This window comes from Daldinia decipiens (assembly GCF_022478715.1).
Source record: "Daldinia decipiens strain CBS 113046 unplaced genomic scaffold F4813scaffold_20, whole genome shotgun sequence".
NCBI classification, from domain to species: Eukaryota; Fungi; Ascomycota; class Sordariomycetes; order Xylariales; family Hypoxylaceae; genus Daldinia; species Daldinia decipiens.
In genome coordinates, this window is record NW_026054563.1 from 231,017 (window position 1) to 245,816 (window position 14,800).

Genomic DNA, 14,800 nt, shown 5'->3' on the forward strand with positions numbered 1-14,800 from the left:
TAAAAAGTCTTGACGTTGTCCAAGTAACTAACCTACATATATGAAGCCTCTTCACAGCGATGAAATCTCACGGCTGCCCAAACCCCGAAACTTCGGGATCTCAGTTTCGCCGCCTTGGTAGCTCAATTGGCTAGAGCGTGGGACTTTTACAAATAAATAAAAACAAACCCCGGACTCTCCGGTCTATGTATAGAGGTATCCCAAGGTTGCGGGTTCGACCCCCGCCTGAGGCGTTTAGTTTTGCCATGTCCGCCCACTTAGTGCTGTGGGTTACTCGGTATAGGGCTTGCTTTTTGCTTTTCTTTTCTTTTTTTGTTGGAGAAATGTATAGCTGGTTGATTGAGTTTAGGGTTGCATGACCGGCTAGCCCTAGGGCCTACCTACTATATACAATCATAGGTATTGATGGCTTTAAAGTGTCAGGTCTTTAATTATATTCGGATACTTCACATAGGTCTATATACCTATCCAAGACTCTCAAGAGTTGACAATGGCCAGTCACAAACTTTTTGAAACTGGTTGGATAAGGCGAGCTAAGAAGCTATTAACCTAGTAATATATTGCCAGGCGGTGGGCTAGAGCGAGACTAGCGCACCAGATTCCTCTCCCTTTTTTCTTGCTGGCCCTATGAAGACTATCAATGTTCTCGCAGGCTGCGACATAGCAAGAGAACTTTCTTGGACGTAGTACAATATGATGTATTCCTAAAACTTAGGTAACTATTAAGCAGTTATCCAAACAATGTCTTTATTCCGCAAGAACCTCTAAGCTAACTATAAGAACCTATGAATATACATATTAAAGTACCCCTTGTTCTAGACAAGGTAACCTTCAACTCCTAGTCTGGACTGTGTTTCTTAAATATAGCATTGATGACTTATGATGAATACCACACTTCTTCCTCAAATCGATTCCAGCGCACCATCTTTCTTGGTTACTCCCAATAATGAATATTAGAGAAGAATAATTTATCAGGAAGTAGCAACCTTTAAGCAGCTCTCCCCTGAGAGGGTTATACTGCATCCCCGTTCTTGCGTCAAGATGATGGCCATGAAATTTTCTATACTCTATCATGTCTAGTATTGCCTTGGACTTCTTGGGGATGTCGTTACGGGGCAGAAAATTCCTAGAAAGGCTCTAATTGCCTGGATAGGGGTTTTCTGTGGCTGACTAATCCCTATCAATCGTGACTTTGTGAACCTATGGTGTATACCTGGTGTAGTTGGGCCATGACATTCCCGTAAGGGGCGTCACTACTTGGTTGGCCGTAAGGGTTCATCTTCATGAGGACGTCGACAACTTTGGTTGGATCAAACCATCGCCTGGGGCCCGCGCAGCAGACGACGTTGCACTAGTAGGTCATTGGATCTTCTACCCACTTGTCGTCCTTGTAGAAGTCGTCGCGGATTTTGACGGAGTAATGGTTACGGTCCGGGGGGGTCCTTCGCGATGATGTCGCTACCTACGCCCATATGTAGTTCTAAAGTCGATCCTAATCATCAATACCTAGGGACGGTTATCGGCAATTGCCCCCGTGTTAAATAGCTCCATAACGAGTTATAGGTATAGAGAATAGTAAAGTAAGTCGGCACATCATTTAGTTAAGAACTTCTCCAGTGGTAATATGTAAAGTTCCAACTCTGTAATCATTATCGTTGAATTGCTTCTGGAATAAAAGTGTTGATCCTTCCTGATCTTGGAGTCATTAAATGGGGAGACACCCATACGATCGTCCAAGCTCTCGTAGCTTGGCTTTTCGTCCGGCTTCTTGTCAGCCTGGCTAAAGGGGGCTCCATGATCCACATAAAGGTAACAGTGGCGTTGTTGTTATTGGTAACATCTATTTGGATCTTATGAAGTTCGTCTCGGTAGTGTTTATCTTTATCCCGGCTGAAATTGTCAGCCAAAATAGCTAAACGGTCATTCACGACCTGTCGCCTCTTACGGCGTTTAGACGGGTAATTAGACTGGGGCGTTGGCCGAAGCATCGAAATGGTCGATAAGTTCGTCTTCTGTTTGTTCCGCGGACATAAAGCCAGGGATGTCATGTTCCTAGATATCCTCCTGAGTATCCATCGGTTCTAGAATTTCCTCGTGCTCCTGGAGATGCTCCATGGATGTCGCGGCCGAAACTACAAGGTCTTTTAGGTAGTCAGTCGGCCGGCCATTCCTTGATAGTGGACGTGGCATGTAGGTTATCGGTATTAGGTAGTTTCTCCGTCACCATGGCAATTAAGACGTATAGATTCAAAGTTCGTTGTAAAAGTGTACTATCGGTTGATCTCTTTGATATAACCTCGGAGCTGCTTAGGAATGTTGGCTCGAACTAGTTGTCTGCTGGTCTTTTGCCACTCGTCTAATTCTTCTCCCGTTAAGTTGGCTCGATTTTTTGGTGATATTGGTATATACTTGATTGGTATGGTGACCTCTTGAATACTGCTCATGTGAAGTTTGTGATTTTCTGGTTTATCTTGGAGAGGCTTGCTGTCTTTTAGTCTAGGCCATCGACAGAGAACCTAGAAATAAATAGACTAATATAAGTTGATTAATGATGAATATGAGGAGGGGAGTTGTTAAAAAACAAAAAAAAAAAACAAAAAAAAAAACAAAAAAAAGGAAAGAGAAGCAAAACAGATTGGATGTGACAAACAGGGTAGCATAATTATAGGAAAAGAATGCCCGGTGCCCTGAGCGGTGACTTTTCCTGCCGGGCAGAAAATACTTGGGTAGGTACCTAACATATGGAAAGCAGTAGCTTCCTCAGGAAGTAAGTTGTGTAGCATGTACATGCAGCAATCAACCGTACAGTCAAGCGTGACTCAACCACCAAGGAAGGTTCTTATCCTTAATGAAGATGACATAACGCAGTAGCGATCTAAAACCTTCACTCTTGCGTAATAGATAATAGACAAGGCAGGAACTCAAGCACCCATACACCTAAGGTAGCCCAATCAACGGAAGGTAGAACACCTACGGCAACCATACCTCATAATGTCAAAAGATGCCCGCCCATAACTGACAGAAGAAACCCCCACACTTCCCACAACATCTAATTAAAAATTACCTGACGATAATACAACTTTGATACCTCAAAATTAATAACTTTAACACAATACTACATCTTAACTGGTAAACAGCATTAGCTACCTAGTTATCGACCACTATTCATTCGGTGCTTGCCTGATTCTATCTCCAACTGGCTGAGGCATCAGGAAATAACTAAGAAGTACTATCACAATATTTGATGCTGAACAAGGCCCTCGACAAAGCCTTTTGACACGATTAAACTACTATCAGACCTTTACTTAAAATACACTCTTGTCGAGCTCTTGACAATACCGGATTAGTCGGAGCCGGGCTTAATGCCCCGATATACAGCTCGGCTCGGCAGTCCTAGAGCATCCTTCGCCTAGAGACTTTAGAGCAGACTCCATGGCATCTCAGCGATCAAAACATAGGAGGCAATCACATCATTTATAATATCATTCACCCTGTCGGCAATGACAAAAGTCCGCACGAAAACTACCTACGTGGGGATTCTTACAACTTCAAGCCATATGATTAGGTTAGAGACAACTGGGCCTGTCACGGGGTGGGGAAAGAGGCATTGTAAACAACTTAACTGTCACAAACAGCTATAGGTTAACTCTGGGAACCCGTGGCTATACATACTGGAGGCATCCTTTGTTATGCTACTAAGATCTAGACGGGATCACCAGCACAAGGGTATTATTTCAGGGGAAGGCGGGGGACGAGAAGGGCCCAATAAGATGGTGCACCAATCAAAAGCTCATTATAAAACGCCAAGAACAACAGGGAGATAGACTCGCCAAAATCGAAGAAGCCTTTAATTAATTACGCGATAGCCTGGACGGAGAAGAATACGGCATAGCTAAATGGAAAGGGGATATTTAACGATTGGCGGTAGCGATGGATATGGTGGAAATCCCTACCAAAACCCAAAAGTATGGTTAACTTAAAAAACGTTATCTAAACCTTAGATTTAGCGAAGCGTAAGAGAGCTTTTATTGCAAGTTTAACCAACCTATTAAGAAATTTTTATAAACCTACCAAAAAAAATTCGCAGCTACGTTATAATCGACGAGGAAGAAGAAGACGACGAGACGATGGAGGAGGGTAATGATGAGATTACGATAGTAAGATAATGATAACGATAAAATAGCTTAGCTTAGCTTATTCTCATAGATTGGAAGACCTTGTCTTCTTTTACAATACAGCTTCAACTTTCTACTCACTATGACTCCCAGCATTTGGTAGCTCCACAATTCTATCGAAGATTAAATAAAGAGAAGCCTCGAGCCAAGTCGTCTAAGTATCACCGCCACCCTCACCCTCACCCTCACCATCACCACCGGCCTGCTCAGATCAATCATTGTTCCCCTTCTCCCGTCACTAACGCCAACGCATCGCCGCTCCAATCTTGGTTGGTGACGTCGCGATAACTACCTACAGTCCCATGGAATGATCGAGGGGTCAAACGTTTTGAGTTATCTGAAGACTGTATTAACATAGCGAGTCTGTATTCAAACTAGTAATCATAGTTTATAATTAATTCACTATAATACTCAGCTGTGTTCTAAAGACCTACGACTATAGACGAGGTTGATGTGAATAGACTTAGGTAAAAACTCAATATCGAGATAGCGATGTTGGAGTTTATTTATATTTGAGACTTGGCTGTTATACCGTAGTAATATCACCCACATTTGTTAAACCACAAAAATATAGTAACAAGCAATAAAGACTTATACAAATATAGCACCCTAAAACGTACATACTTTGGATATCTAATACATAAGGACTCTAACAGCATTATCAGTGCCCCAGCCATGATAGCAGTGTAAAACCTCTTGCTAGTTTCCTGCAGCGCCAAACGCCATCTCTAACCCATCACGCAAACCAGGCGCTAGCTAGACCTCAACGTCCGTTTGATATATGACTCACGTTGCTCGCGTGTGCGATCAGAAACTTGCAACACGTAAGCGCAAACTTGCATGCCTTTGTCCAGCTCTCATCATTGTTCATGCCCAACTTGATGCTGAAGTGGCCTATGCGGTCATCGCCGATCTTGTCTCCCTCAATCTTGTAAGGGAGCGCTAGCGGGTTTGCTGCGTACTCGCCCCGACTGCTACTTTCTTTCGTTTGTTGATGGACGAAGACCCCGAGCTGTCTTACCAGCTCTAGGAATGCCACCATTCCTTGATCAAACTTGCGGTTCCATAACATTTGCAGGGGAAGGTCGCCCGAGGAGAATAGCTCTAATACAGTCTTCTTAGGTCCTGGCGGAGGCCCGCTTCGATGTCCGCCTAGTCGACTGGAAGATGGGGATGGGTAATCGTAGCGGATAATCTTGGACGTTGAGCCCATGGGTAACGGCTCGTATCCCTCAAATTTGTACCCTAGCTTATCGGCAACGGTGACAACCAGTAGCAATGCTTGACCCCAAGCGGCGTTGATTTCCGGCCAATCTACGGGTTTTGATGATAGTCTGCCAAGCCTGAGCCCGTTGATTGTTGCGAAGTGGCCATCATGGTGTATTGAAAATGTATCATTATAAACGTTTGCTCGTTGGAGTCTCGTAAGAAGTTGTGAGTCGTGGTCGAACTTGGAATTTATGCTATCCCTTTCGTTTTGGAACTCGGAGAGTTTCACTGCAAATGCATTGCGCTCTCTCCAGAACTGCTCCTCCTCGGCATCTAGTGCCTGCGACTCCTCCTCGAGAGCTGCAATTTCGAGGTCAAGTGCCGCCTTTTCTTTCTCTAGCGCCAATAGCTGCTTGAATGACTCTTGCTCTTCCTTGCGCGCTATTTCTACAGCCTTTTCTGATTCGGCAATGTCTTCTTCGCTGGGTACGTCGGCTTGGACTTGCTTGAGAAAAGCGGCGTAAGCGTCTCGTTCCCGCGCTGTGGATTCTAGCTTCTTCTGGAGCCCGTCTACTAACATCTCCGTACATTCAACACAAACGGGATGGTCTATATCTGAACGCGCGGATAAGATCTCAAAAAGTTTATTAACGCGCTCGGCCTCGTGAGGTTGCGCGGGTTTCCTTCCGTCATTACGTTGGCCGCTGGACATCGATATTCGGCGTTGCTGTCTCGGACTTTGGGGCTCTACTGGAGGCGTGAGCCTTGGGGGTGCTACTTGAGACTCTGTAAGGAGGACGAAGGACATGGCGGAGCTATCGCGAGGCTGGCCATCGCCACGCAAAGCACTGCTATTTCTTTTGAAGGTTGCCGGCCCACCATCTTTATATACTCTATCATATAGTGCTCTCCTCTCGGTATCGTTCGGGTAGGTTAAGCGCGAAGAGGGCGATCGCTTCGGATGCTGCTGGGAGGACGTAGCTGTGAAATGTTAGTTGCATGCGACGGTTCTTTGGGCGGGCTATCAGACCAACGAGTAGATCAAATGCTGCTGGGTTTAGGTCTGCTAATGACCCATCTAGCTTAAGCGGAGCGCGGCACTTTTGGCAATACATGGCGAATTTTGGGTATCTGCCATTAATTCCATGCTGCTATTATTGACTTTGAGGTATTGCTAGAAGAAGAAGGTTTGGATGGCGGCCGTGAATTGAGAGGTCGACTTATGCATGTGCTTAGTACGTCATCAGCTGATCACTCAGGCACCTGTACACTGCATAGGTAGCGCTAGTAATTACATGTAGGCTGTTTTAGGGGTGGTTGCAGCTGAGAAACATCTAGGTACGTGTGGAGTATGTACTGAGTAAGCAGGAAAGGTAGAGAAAAGCTACCTAGGTACCTAGTTAAATACTTTTGGAAAGTACTGGTCTATGTACCTACCTATCCAGTAGCACCTAAGCGCGTACCGGAACCTTAACCTATACCTATTATTCTATTGTCTGATAAGATACGGACGCGCTTATCCACATTCATACATTCATAGACGCGTTCATCATCAAAGCAGCAGTTGCATATATCGAATTATGAACCTTTTCATTTCACCTTTTATCTTCTTTTTAGAGACTGCATAAGACGGATGAAATTGCAGCCGACAAACTCATCTCGATACGTGCCGGATATTTAGCCATGGAAGGGTAACCGGAATCATGGAACCACCTTCAAAGAGACCGAGACTCGGGCTAGCCCCTTATGATGATGATGACGATGATGAAGCAAATATAGATGAGCTCTCTATGAGCCCCACCCAGTTTGATGCCAGACAAGACCCTCTTTACCAACTTGATAAGGGGAGGGCCAAGGCTGCGACGAGACTAAAGTCAGCCTTTGAACGTATCTTTGAAAAGTATGGAAGGGATTTCACCGGCGTCGGTGATGAGATTGATCTTGAGACCGGAGAGGTAATCGTCAATAATGGACATCTTCTATCTCTGGACGACGAGAAAGATCGAAATAGGGAGGGTTCCGTCTTAAGTAATGAAGATGAAGGAATTATGAAAGGGAAGGATATCCGGCCGATAGAAGACACTGGCTCTAAGTCTTTGATACCGACTAAACCAGCAATACATGGTCCTTCTCCAGGGCTACATACCGGGCCGAATCAACACATCATGCCCGGCGAGTTCAATCATCAGCTCCTATATCCTGGGATGCAGTTAGATCCATTTGGTTCCCCTGATCCGTTCATGTTTGGACCTCCAATGTTCGGTAGTAGCTCTGTTGATCCGCTCTGGCAATCCCCGGAGCTTCCACTACCTATCTATCAGGATAGGTTTGGATTTGTTGGCCAGTCCATGGGGTATCACAATCAACTTGGATATGGGCCATCAATAGCACCAGGGGGTTATAATAATGGTTTCCTCGGTCCTCCTTTTCACCATCAGATACCGAAGAAAGTTTCCCATACAAAGACAACGGGGCGTAAAATTCTACCTCATCCGACATCAGCTACTAATGACTCTGACGAGGATGATATTCTTTTGGGGGATAATACGCAAGAAATTGCCAAAATTACAACTACAGAAAAGAACAAGTCCTCTCCATTAGCTTCGGCAACCAAGAAGCCAAAGCAAACGGGTCGTAAGGATACGAAAGTATGTTCTGAGGCTGTGGCCGAACAAGCTTCTCATACCCTTCAGAAGTCACGGCATAGGCGACCAAGAAAGGTAGCCGCGCCCATAGAACAGCCATGTCCCAATACGAAGATAATATCACCACCGCCGTCATCAGAAAAAGAGTCCACGGTAGTGGAACAGAGAGCTGAAAAGCTAGGTCAAATTGAGGTCTTAATTCGGGCAATGCGCCCCTCTGATGTTCATAAGAAATCTTCGCGGAGTCGTAAGCAGATAGACTCCCACGGCCAAATGGCGAAGACTAAGAGTCGGCAAGGGTCAACGACAACTGATTTATCAAATTCTCCAGAAGATGTAGCCTTCAGAGACTCCGATCCTTCTTTAAGAGTAGACGAACATGAGGAACATACAGAATTTGATATTCCTCAGCATGGGGAGGTCATAGAACCTACGACAAGTGAAGGCCTTAAAGAAGCTATTGATAGACAAGTCGATATCACTACTCCGGATGAAGAAAGTCACGACAGCGAGCTACTGGTGGGCCACGAAGATACAAGCAATAATGAGAATGAAATTGAGGTGGCCGATCTTCCTTGTAGTTTTGATAACTCGGGGGAGATAGTTCCCTTGTTTTCGAATAATGAGATCGACACGATAGTGATGGAAATACCGACAGACAGCAAAATACTTCCGCTTGGCGAACCTACATCGCCTAGTGGCTATTTTAATGAGGAAAACGTACTCGATAACCCGCAGGATTTGGATCAGACCGCCAACCCTGATGATCGAGAAGTAGACTTGGAAAGCAGCGATATGGAGAATACGAACTGTGCAGTAGAAACCGCATCCTACGATCTTATGAGCAATGAGATTCAAGACACCCCCATAGAAGCCCAGGAAGTCAATCTTGCACAAGATAATTCTCGTGAAGCAACCCCGAGTCTACCTGCTGCGATAGAGCCGGAAGAGACTGCTGCCCAAGTGCCTGATATAGCACAGGAAGTTATCCAACCTCTTAGCTCCCCTACTCTGGAATTGGAGTTACCTTCCGATTATGCTATAATCCAGCCAGATTCCATAGAACAAGACACGGACCAGCCGCGTCCCCACGAAGAGGAAGAAGCCATACCTTTGCCTACACCAGAGCCAGCTATACCATCTCCACGACAAATCAGCCCACCTGCCGAAACGTCTGAATTAGTTCTAAGACCATTACCGGTCCAAAGCGAACAAAGCAAGGAGGCCGATCGAACGGATGTCCCGAACCTACTGAAGAATCTACCCTCTTCATCCACACAACCCACCTCCAGAATTACAGCCCCTAGCACACCAAAGAAGCGCAGTAAAACATCAGCGGCCCTCGGAAATGCAAGCAGCAGCCAGCGCACCCCCTCCACCCGGAGAAAACGAGCCCTAACATCCCTCGTCCCCGACGACCCAGACCAAGACGACGACGAACTAAGCGTCCTCTCATCAAGCATCACAACAAGCCCTTTCATCACCCGGCCTGACCGCAACATCATCACCATGACCCCCCGCCATCCCCGTGACTCCTCCTCACCGCGTAAATCCAACCATCGACACGACTTCCTCATGGGCTCCAGCACATATACACCCCGCCGCATCAGCAAGCACGCCGCCCCCCCCGCCACCGATTCCCGCGCGTTCCGCGGCACCAAGCGCAGATTCATGGCCAGTAGCCCTGTAGCGCAGAGCTCGCCGCTAGCGCGCACGGTGGTGAATGTCGATAGCGTTAGCATTCTGACCTCTACGCCGTCGCGCCGGGCAAAGACGCGCGGTGGCCCGAGCGTAATGCTGGAGAGTAGCCCGGTGCGCACGCCCGGCGGCTCGGCGCGTAGGTGCGGCGAGGATGGGTTCGTGTGCGATCGCGACTTCTGCTTTACGTGCTGTAAGTAGACAGACAGACAGACAGACAGACAGACAGACAGACAGATGGATATGGCATATCTGCTAATTTAATGAATGGGGAATGGGACGAGGTTGACTTGAGGCGGATATAGCTTGAGCCCCAAAGACGGGCTATATATGGGGAAGAAGTGCATATAGCCAGCTGATATAACTGGCTGCCTCGATTAGAATTAGAGTATATAGTAATAGCATACAACGGTATATATCTAGTACCTATATTCCACACGTAGGTCTACTTGTTTTATTACCTACCAGTTTGCAACTCTCCTAAATTATAAATGACTGCTCTTGGATACATACATATATAAGAGACATCGGGTAACGGTATCGTACGTATTCCATAGAGTACATTGGTTTCAATACCAATCGACTTTTCAAGTGTTTTAAAAACGTACTTCATCTCCTATAAATCCCCCCTCCAGCTACGAAGATATATTAGATAAACATCCTTAGAAAGTAAATCCGAGACATCATCTCCACAAAACAACATCACACATTCCCACTAAACCAGTCAAGACACGTCATCAAACTCGTCCATCTACCTGTTCGCGTAAGCTACTGAGCTAATCATCCCATACTAGCATATTATACTTGCCTAGCCTTATAGTAGTAGCAGTAGTAATCTTGACATACCCGATACTCACCACAAAAAAAATGAAAAGAAACAAAATTTCAATACTCCTTATACCGAGTTAGGAAAAGAAGCAGCCTGTCTCAGCGCCCCCTTTGACAAAAGATCCCGGGAACGCCAATTGTCCGGCTAGTTAAGTCACTCGATTCACGCTCAATCTGCCCTGTCCCCAGTAGCAAAACCATAGACATCGGAATAATCTCGTGGTGTACTAAGAACGGACCGGGGTTACGGATTCGTAGCAGAATAAAATATCGCATTCATTGCTTTCTTATCGGTATGCCACGCCGTGGTCTTGCCGCCGCGGAGAAGAGTGACCGCTGGTCAAACGCATCGCACGGGCCTATTAGTAGAACTACCTAGAACTAAACTTCCATCCGGTTTCAGCGGCGCGTAGCCTTGCATGCAGAAATACGCAATGCCATTAGCACGAGATGTGAGCGCACATGCTCATAGCGGAGGCTGGAGACTAGTTGAACGACGAGCGGGGATAGGACCGGGTATCTTAAGAATTCATAGGGAAGGAGTTGAAAATAAGTACGCGATCGGTTGGGTAGGCTGGATTCTTAAGACTCTGAGCTAACAGTTGCGCCACCAAGATACTCCTTGAGAGTAGCTTCGTCCCGGATGGGAGCAAAATATGGATGTGCCATTGCCTCCTTGGCGGTGAGACGCTCCTAAATAACCATTAGAATGTATTAGAAAATGATCGAGTGGCAGTACAGACCTGATGATCGTATCGCAGAAGCTTGTCTAGGAAATCGATGGCCTCATTGCTCACGAATCGTTGGTTCTCAGTATTGACGAAACTGTGCCAAGGCTTCTTCGTAAAATGACCGAGGATATCATCGTATTGGGGGTCAAGCTCTATCTCGTACTTGTCCAAATAGTCAAAGAGATCATCGGTACCGAGAACCTTTGCAATCTTGACAAGCTGGTCTGAGTTGCTGTTCCCATGGAAAAAAGGCTCTTTTCTAAAGATCATAGAGGCAAACATGGCACCCAAACTCCACATGTCCAAACTGTAGTCGTACTCCTGGAAATCAACCAACAGTTCAGGCCCCTTGAAGTAGCGAGAGGCAACCTAAGGATAACGTTAGCATGTACGGATTTCATATCCACACCGCTGGTTCTTTTTTTTGTTAAAAAAATCGATAGTATGAGCACACAGGCATACGAGTAGGCAACCCATCGCTTCTTGAAGGGCAAGGGGACGCGGGAGCTGCGTGATGAACTTACGCGCACGTTATATTCAGTTCCTGGGTGGTAAAACTCGGCTAGGCCCCAATCGATGAGACGTAACTGGTGAATACGTGAGCAACAACGGCCATAAGAAGGACGTAGGTCATATACCTTTCTGTTCTCATGATCGATCATAACGTTATGAGGCTTTACGTCTCGGTGCATAATACCCTTGCTGTGGCAGTAGTCAAGAGCCTTGAGCAGCTCGTAGATGTAGTAACGCACATCGATGTCGTTGAACTTCGGGTAGAGGCTTCGGAAGTCCGTGTTGTTCACATATTCGAAGATGAGAGACGGAGTCTTGCTCTGCATGGGGGTAAATAGAGTTAGCTCCTGATATGATCTGACAGCGCCTAACCGTGACATCAGGGGGGAAAAGGTGGCTGCTTACTTGATTGTCTCTAACAACGTCTAGGAGGGCAACGATATTGGGACCACCCGAAAGGTTCTGGAGGATTTTGATTTCTCTCTTGATCTTCTTCTTCTTAACTGGCTTCAGGACCTTGATGACGCATTTCTGATAGTTAATCACATTGATACCCTCAAAGACCTCGGAGTATTTTCCACGGCCTGATCACGGTGAGAAATTAGTCGGCTATCGGTATTGAGAAGGGTAGGCGACACGGCGTGACGTACCAATTTTGCGAACGACCTCGTAGTTTTCTAGGATTCCCCAGCCTAGTAGCACCAAAAACATTAGTATTTACTGTTTGCTAGAAGATATTGATAAGATATCGATACGAAACCGCGAGCCTCGGGAAGATTTGAAACAGAGACAACAAGGATATTGTATTGGATAAGGTGGGAACATGATGCAAATAGCTCTAAGTTTCCTCGACATTAAAATAGACTCACTGATGTTAACACTATCATAATCCCAATAGCTTCTGGGCATATTCTGATTGACGTCGGCGTAGACCCGCGCCATGATGGGCAACGTAGGTATCCTTGCGGGATACGAACAGCGAACAGCGTCAAGGAGAAGAATAGCGGCGGGTAGAAAAAAGTCGGGATTGGAAGGTCGTCGCTTGACCTCGAAATGCCGGCCGGAGCGGAACGTGGCACGCGATGGCGCGGTTATAGAGGAAGTTCCCGAATTGGTCCTGGTGCTGGGTGGTGGGATGGGAGATTTGAAAGTGGGATGTCGATAGCAAGGTTCTGGAAGGCTGGAGGCGCCTGAGTGGAGTCTCCACCCTCTACCCCGGCCGAACTGGTGGCCGATTGTATTAGGACAGTACTAGGACAGTATTTATGTACTACAAGAGTTAAATCCACACGGTGTTATATAGGCGCAACTTCCCTAACCTAATTATTTTTACTCGTTTTACAAACAGAAGGGATGAACAGTAGGTGCTTCTACATGTATGATCCCATTTATTATATAGGTACATACCTAGGTACCTATTATAGCTCCTTGTCTACTTAACTTAAGGTAGGTGCATACCTACCTACCTACCGATTACTTCTGCAATACAGCACCTAAAACAGCTCGTGCCAACAAGAGCATGGAAGCTCTTTGTGTCCTGGCAAACTTTGTGTATGTAGATACTTGTGCACTTACATATCAACAACGGCACCTTTCCTTATTCCGGCGTGCAAGGGAACATTAGATCTGATGATGCGTGAATGATGTCTAGACGAAGAGTAGCAAATGGCTACCTCCGGGATTAGATAAATTTAGGTACATTACATTATAATGGTAAACTATGGGTAGATACATATGTCTCCTTAAGCTATGTAGACGGTTCCCGAACAAAGCCTTTGATGCAAGCCCATTGTTTATAATTGCAAAGTCTGTAGTCTTTGCACTATTCACCTAAAACTTGCAGTACAAGTAGTCAGCAACAATGCTTGTTGTAGCAGAAAAGGGAGAATACACGCAAGGGATGGTATAACGCATTCAGAGAGAAGATTAATTATTCGACATGCATCCGTTTAGGTAATCCAACCATCCGCCAGCTAGAAGCCAACTTCAGGTGGTCCCGGACTTCAGACTAAGGATGACGATACAAAGGTTCTCATCACGGAAACGAAACGGACAAAGAGGAGTTGGGAATGCAACACTAACCTGGCCAGCTATCACTCAACCACGCATTAATCACGTATTAAGTAGTTATTTCGGCATTAGAATACCTCGGAGAAACACGCAAAATCCATCTCCTTTCGCGAGTCTTCAATCATCGTATGAGATCCTTCGCCTCTGTGCTGCGGGAGCGGCAGCCGCGTCTTGAGCCGTTTCGTCATCGTAGTACAGACTGTCCATACCAGTCTCGACTACATCCCACGTCCTCTTTCGGAGATCGGGCTTCTTCTCGGGGTGGAACTTGCGCTGTTCATGCTTCTTTCGTCTCGCGCGTTGCTTTTTCTCTCGCTTGACTTCAGCTTCGGTAGGCTTCGGCATCTCTTCTTCGATTTCTCCGTCCTCGCTACCATCCTGCGCCTCTTCTTCTTCCTTCCCTTTGCATTTCCCATAACTCTCATCCGACATCGTAGGCAACGATATTGCTATCGAGTCGGGATTAGGCTCGGTGGTAGATGTGCAATCATCTTCCTCGGCCGCTTGCAACGGTGCGGTCGACGTCTCTCCGAGCTTAGCGGGTCTAGTCTTAGCACGGCGAAGGGCTTCAATTTCAGAATGTCGAAATATAGCGATTTGCTCATCCGTAAGCGTGCGTTTGACTCCATCTGGATAATAGCCTAAGCCGTCATCCTCTCCTTCGTAATATTCTTCATATTCCTCATAGTACTGATTTTCGTCTTGTTCATCTTGCGTGTTTTCCGGTCGGAAGAACTGGACATTGAAGAGTTTGGTAGCTGCGAGAGAGAAGTGCGCGTCGTGAAATGAGCTTATCTCTTCCTGCCTAGGAAGTCAGCATTAGCCAACTGAAGAAAAGGATCAGCAACGGAAAAGCGTACCTGTGAAACTTCTGGCACTCGGAAGTTGCCCGTGCCTTGTAGAGAAGTAGACATTGCTACATAAACCAACC

The 14,800-nt window shown here is 46.2% G+C and overlaps 4 protein-coding genes and 1 non-coding gene across 5 annotated transcripts; 2 read left to right on the forward strand and 3 right to left on the reverse strand.

Moving 5' to 3' along the window:
- The first annotated feature begins 111 nt into the window (after positions 1-111).
- Positions 112-233, forward strand: F4813DRAFT_t86. The gene has a single exon. It is a non-coding gene; the product is annotated as a tRNA-Lys (tRNA).
- Positions 234-4,627: 4,394 nt separating this feature from the next.
- F4813DRAFT_362160 (APG6-domain-containing protein) lies at positions 4,628-6,623 on the reverse strand. The gene is made up of 2 exons (XM_049243604.1): positions 6,415-6,623; positions 4,628-6,365 (listed from the first exon to the last, which is right to left on the reverse strand). Exons 1-2 carry the CDS (start codon positions 6,497-6,499, stop codon positions 4,939-4,941), a joined length of 1,512 nt encoding a protein of 503 aa, XP_049098844.1. The 5' UTR covers positions 6,500-6,623; the 3' UTR covers positions 4,628-4,938.
- A 224-nt stretch (positions 6,624-6,847) lies between these two features.
- On the forward strand, positions 6,848-9,948 carry F4813DRAFT_362161 (uncharacterized protein). Its single transcript, XM_049243605.1, has one exon. The coding sequence runs from the start codon at positions 7,088-7,090 to the stop codon at positions 9,926-9,928; it is 2,841 nt and encodes a 946-aa protein (XP_049098845.1). The 5' UTR covers positions 6,848-7,087; the 3' UTR covers positions 9,929-9,948.
- A 1,189-nt stretch (positions 9,949-11,137) lies between these two features.
- On the reverse strand, positions 11,138-12,741 carry F4813DRAFT_390223 (Pkinase-domain-containing protein; the record flags this gene model as incomplete). The annotated part of the gene is made up of 7 exons (XM_049246975.1): positions 11,138-11,248; positions 11,299-11,655; positions 11,811-11,873; positions 11,925-12,119; positions 12,205-12,383; positions 12,450-12,491; positions 12,669-12,741. The coding sequence occupies 7 exons, from the start codon at positions 12,739-12,741 to the stop codon at positions 11,138-11,140; spliced, it is 1,020 nt and encodes a 339-aa protein (XP_049098846.1).
- Positions 12,742-13,986: 1,245 nt separating this feature from the next.
- F4813DRAFT_390224 (uncharacterized protein) lies at positions 13,987-14,783 on the reverse strand (the record flags this gene model as incomplete). Its single annotated transcript, XM_049246976.1, has 2 exons — positions 13,987-14,670; positions 14,730-14,783. 2 exons carry the CDS (start codon positions 14,781-14,783, stop codon positions 13,987-13,989), a joined length of 738 nt encoding a protein of 245 aa, XP_049098847.1.
- Positions 14,784-14,800: the final 17 nt, after the last annotated feature.

What these genes read in the sequence shown, in the direction of transcription:
- F4813DRAFT_362160 (XM_049243604.1), bottom strand. Translation starts at nt 6,499, where the DNA reads ATGTATTGCCAAAAGTGCCGCGCTCCGCTTAAGCTAGATGGGTCATTA. An exon ending in AGCATTTGATCTACTCGTTG is followed by an intron (nt 6,366 to 6,414) that starts GTCTGATAGCCC and finishes AACATTTCACAG; the next exon opens with CTACGTCCTCCCAGCAGCAT.
- F4813DRAFT_362161 (XM_049243605.1), top strand. Translation starts at nt 7,088, where the DNA reads ATGGAACCACCTTCAAAGAGACCGAGACTCGGGCTAGCCCCTTATGAT.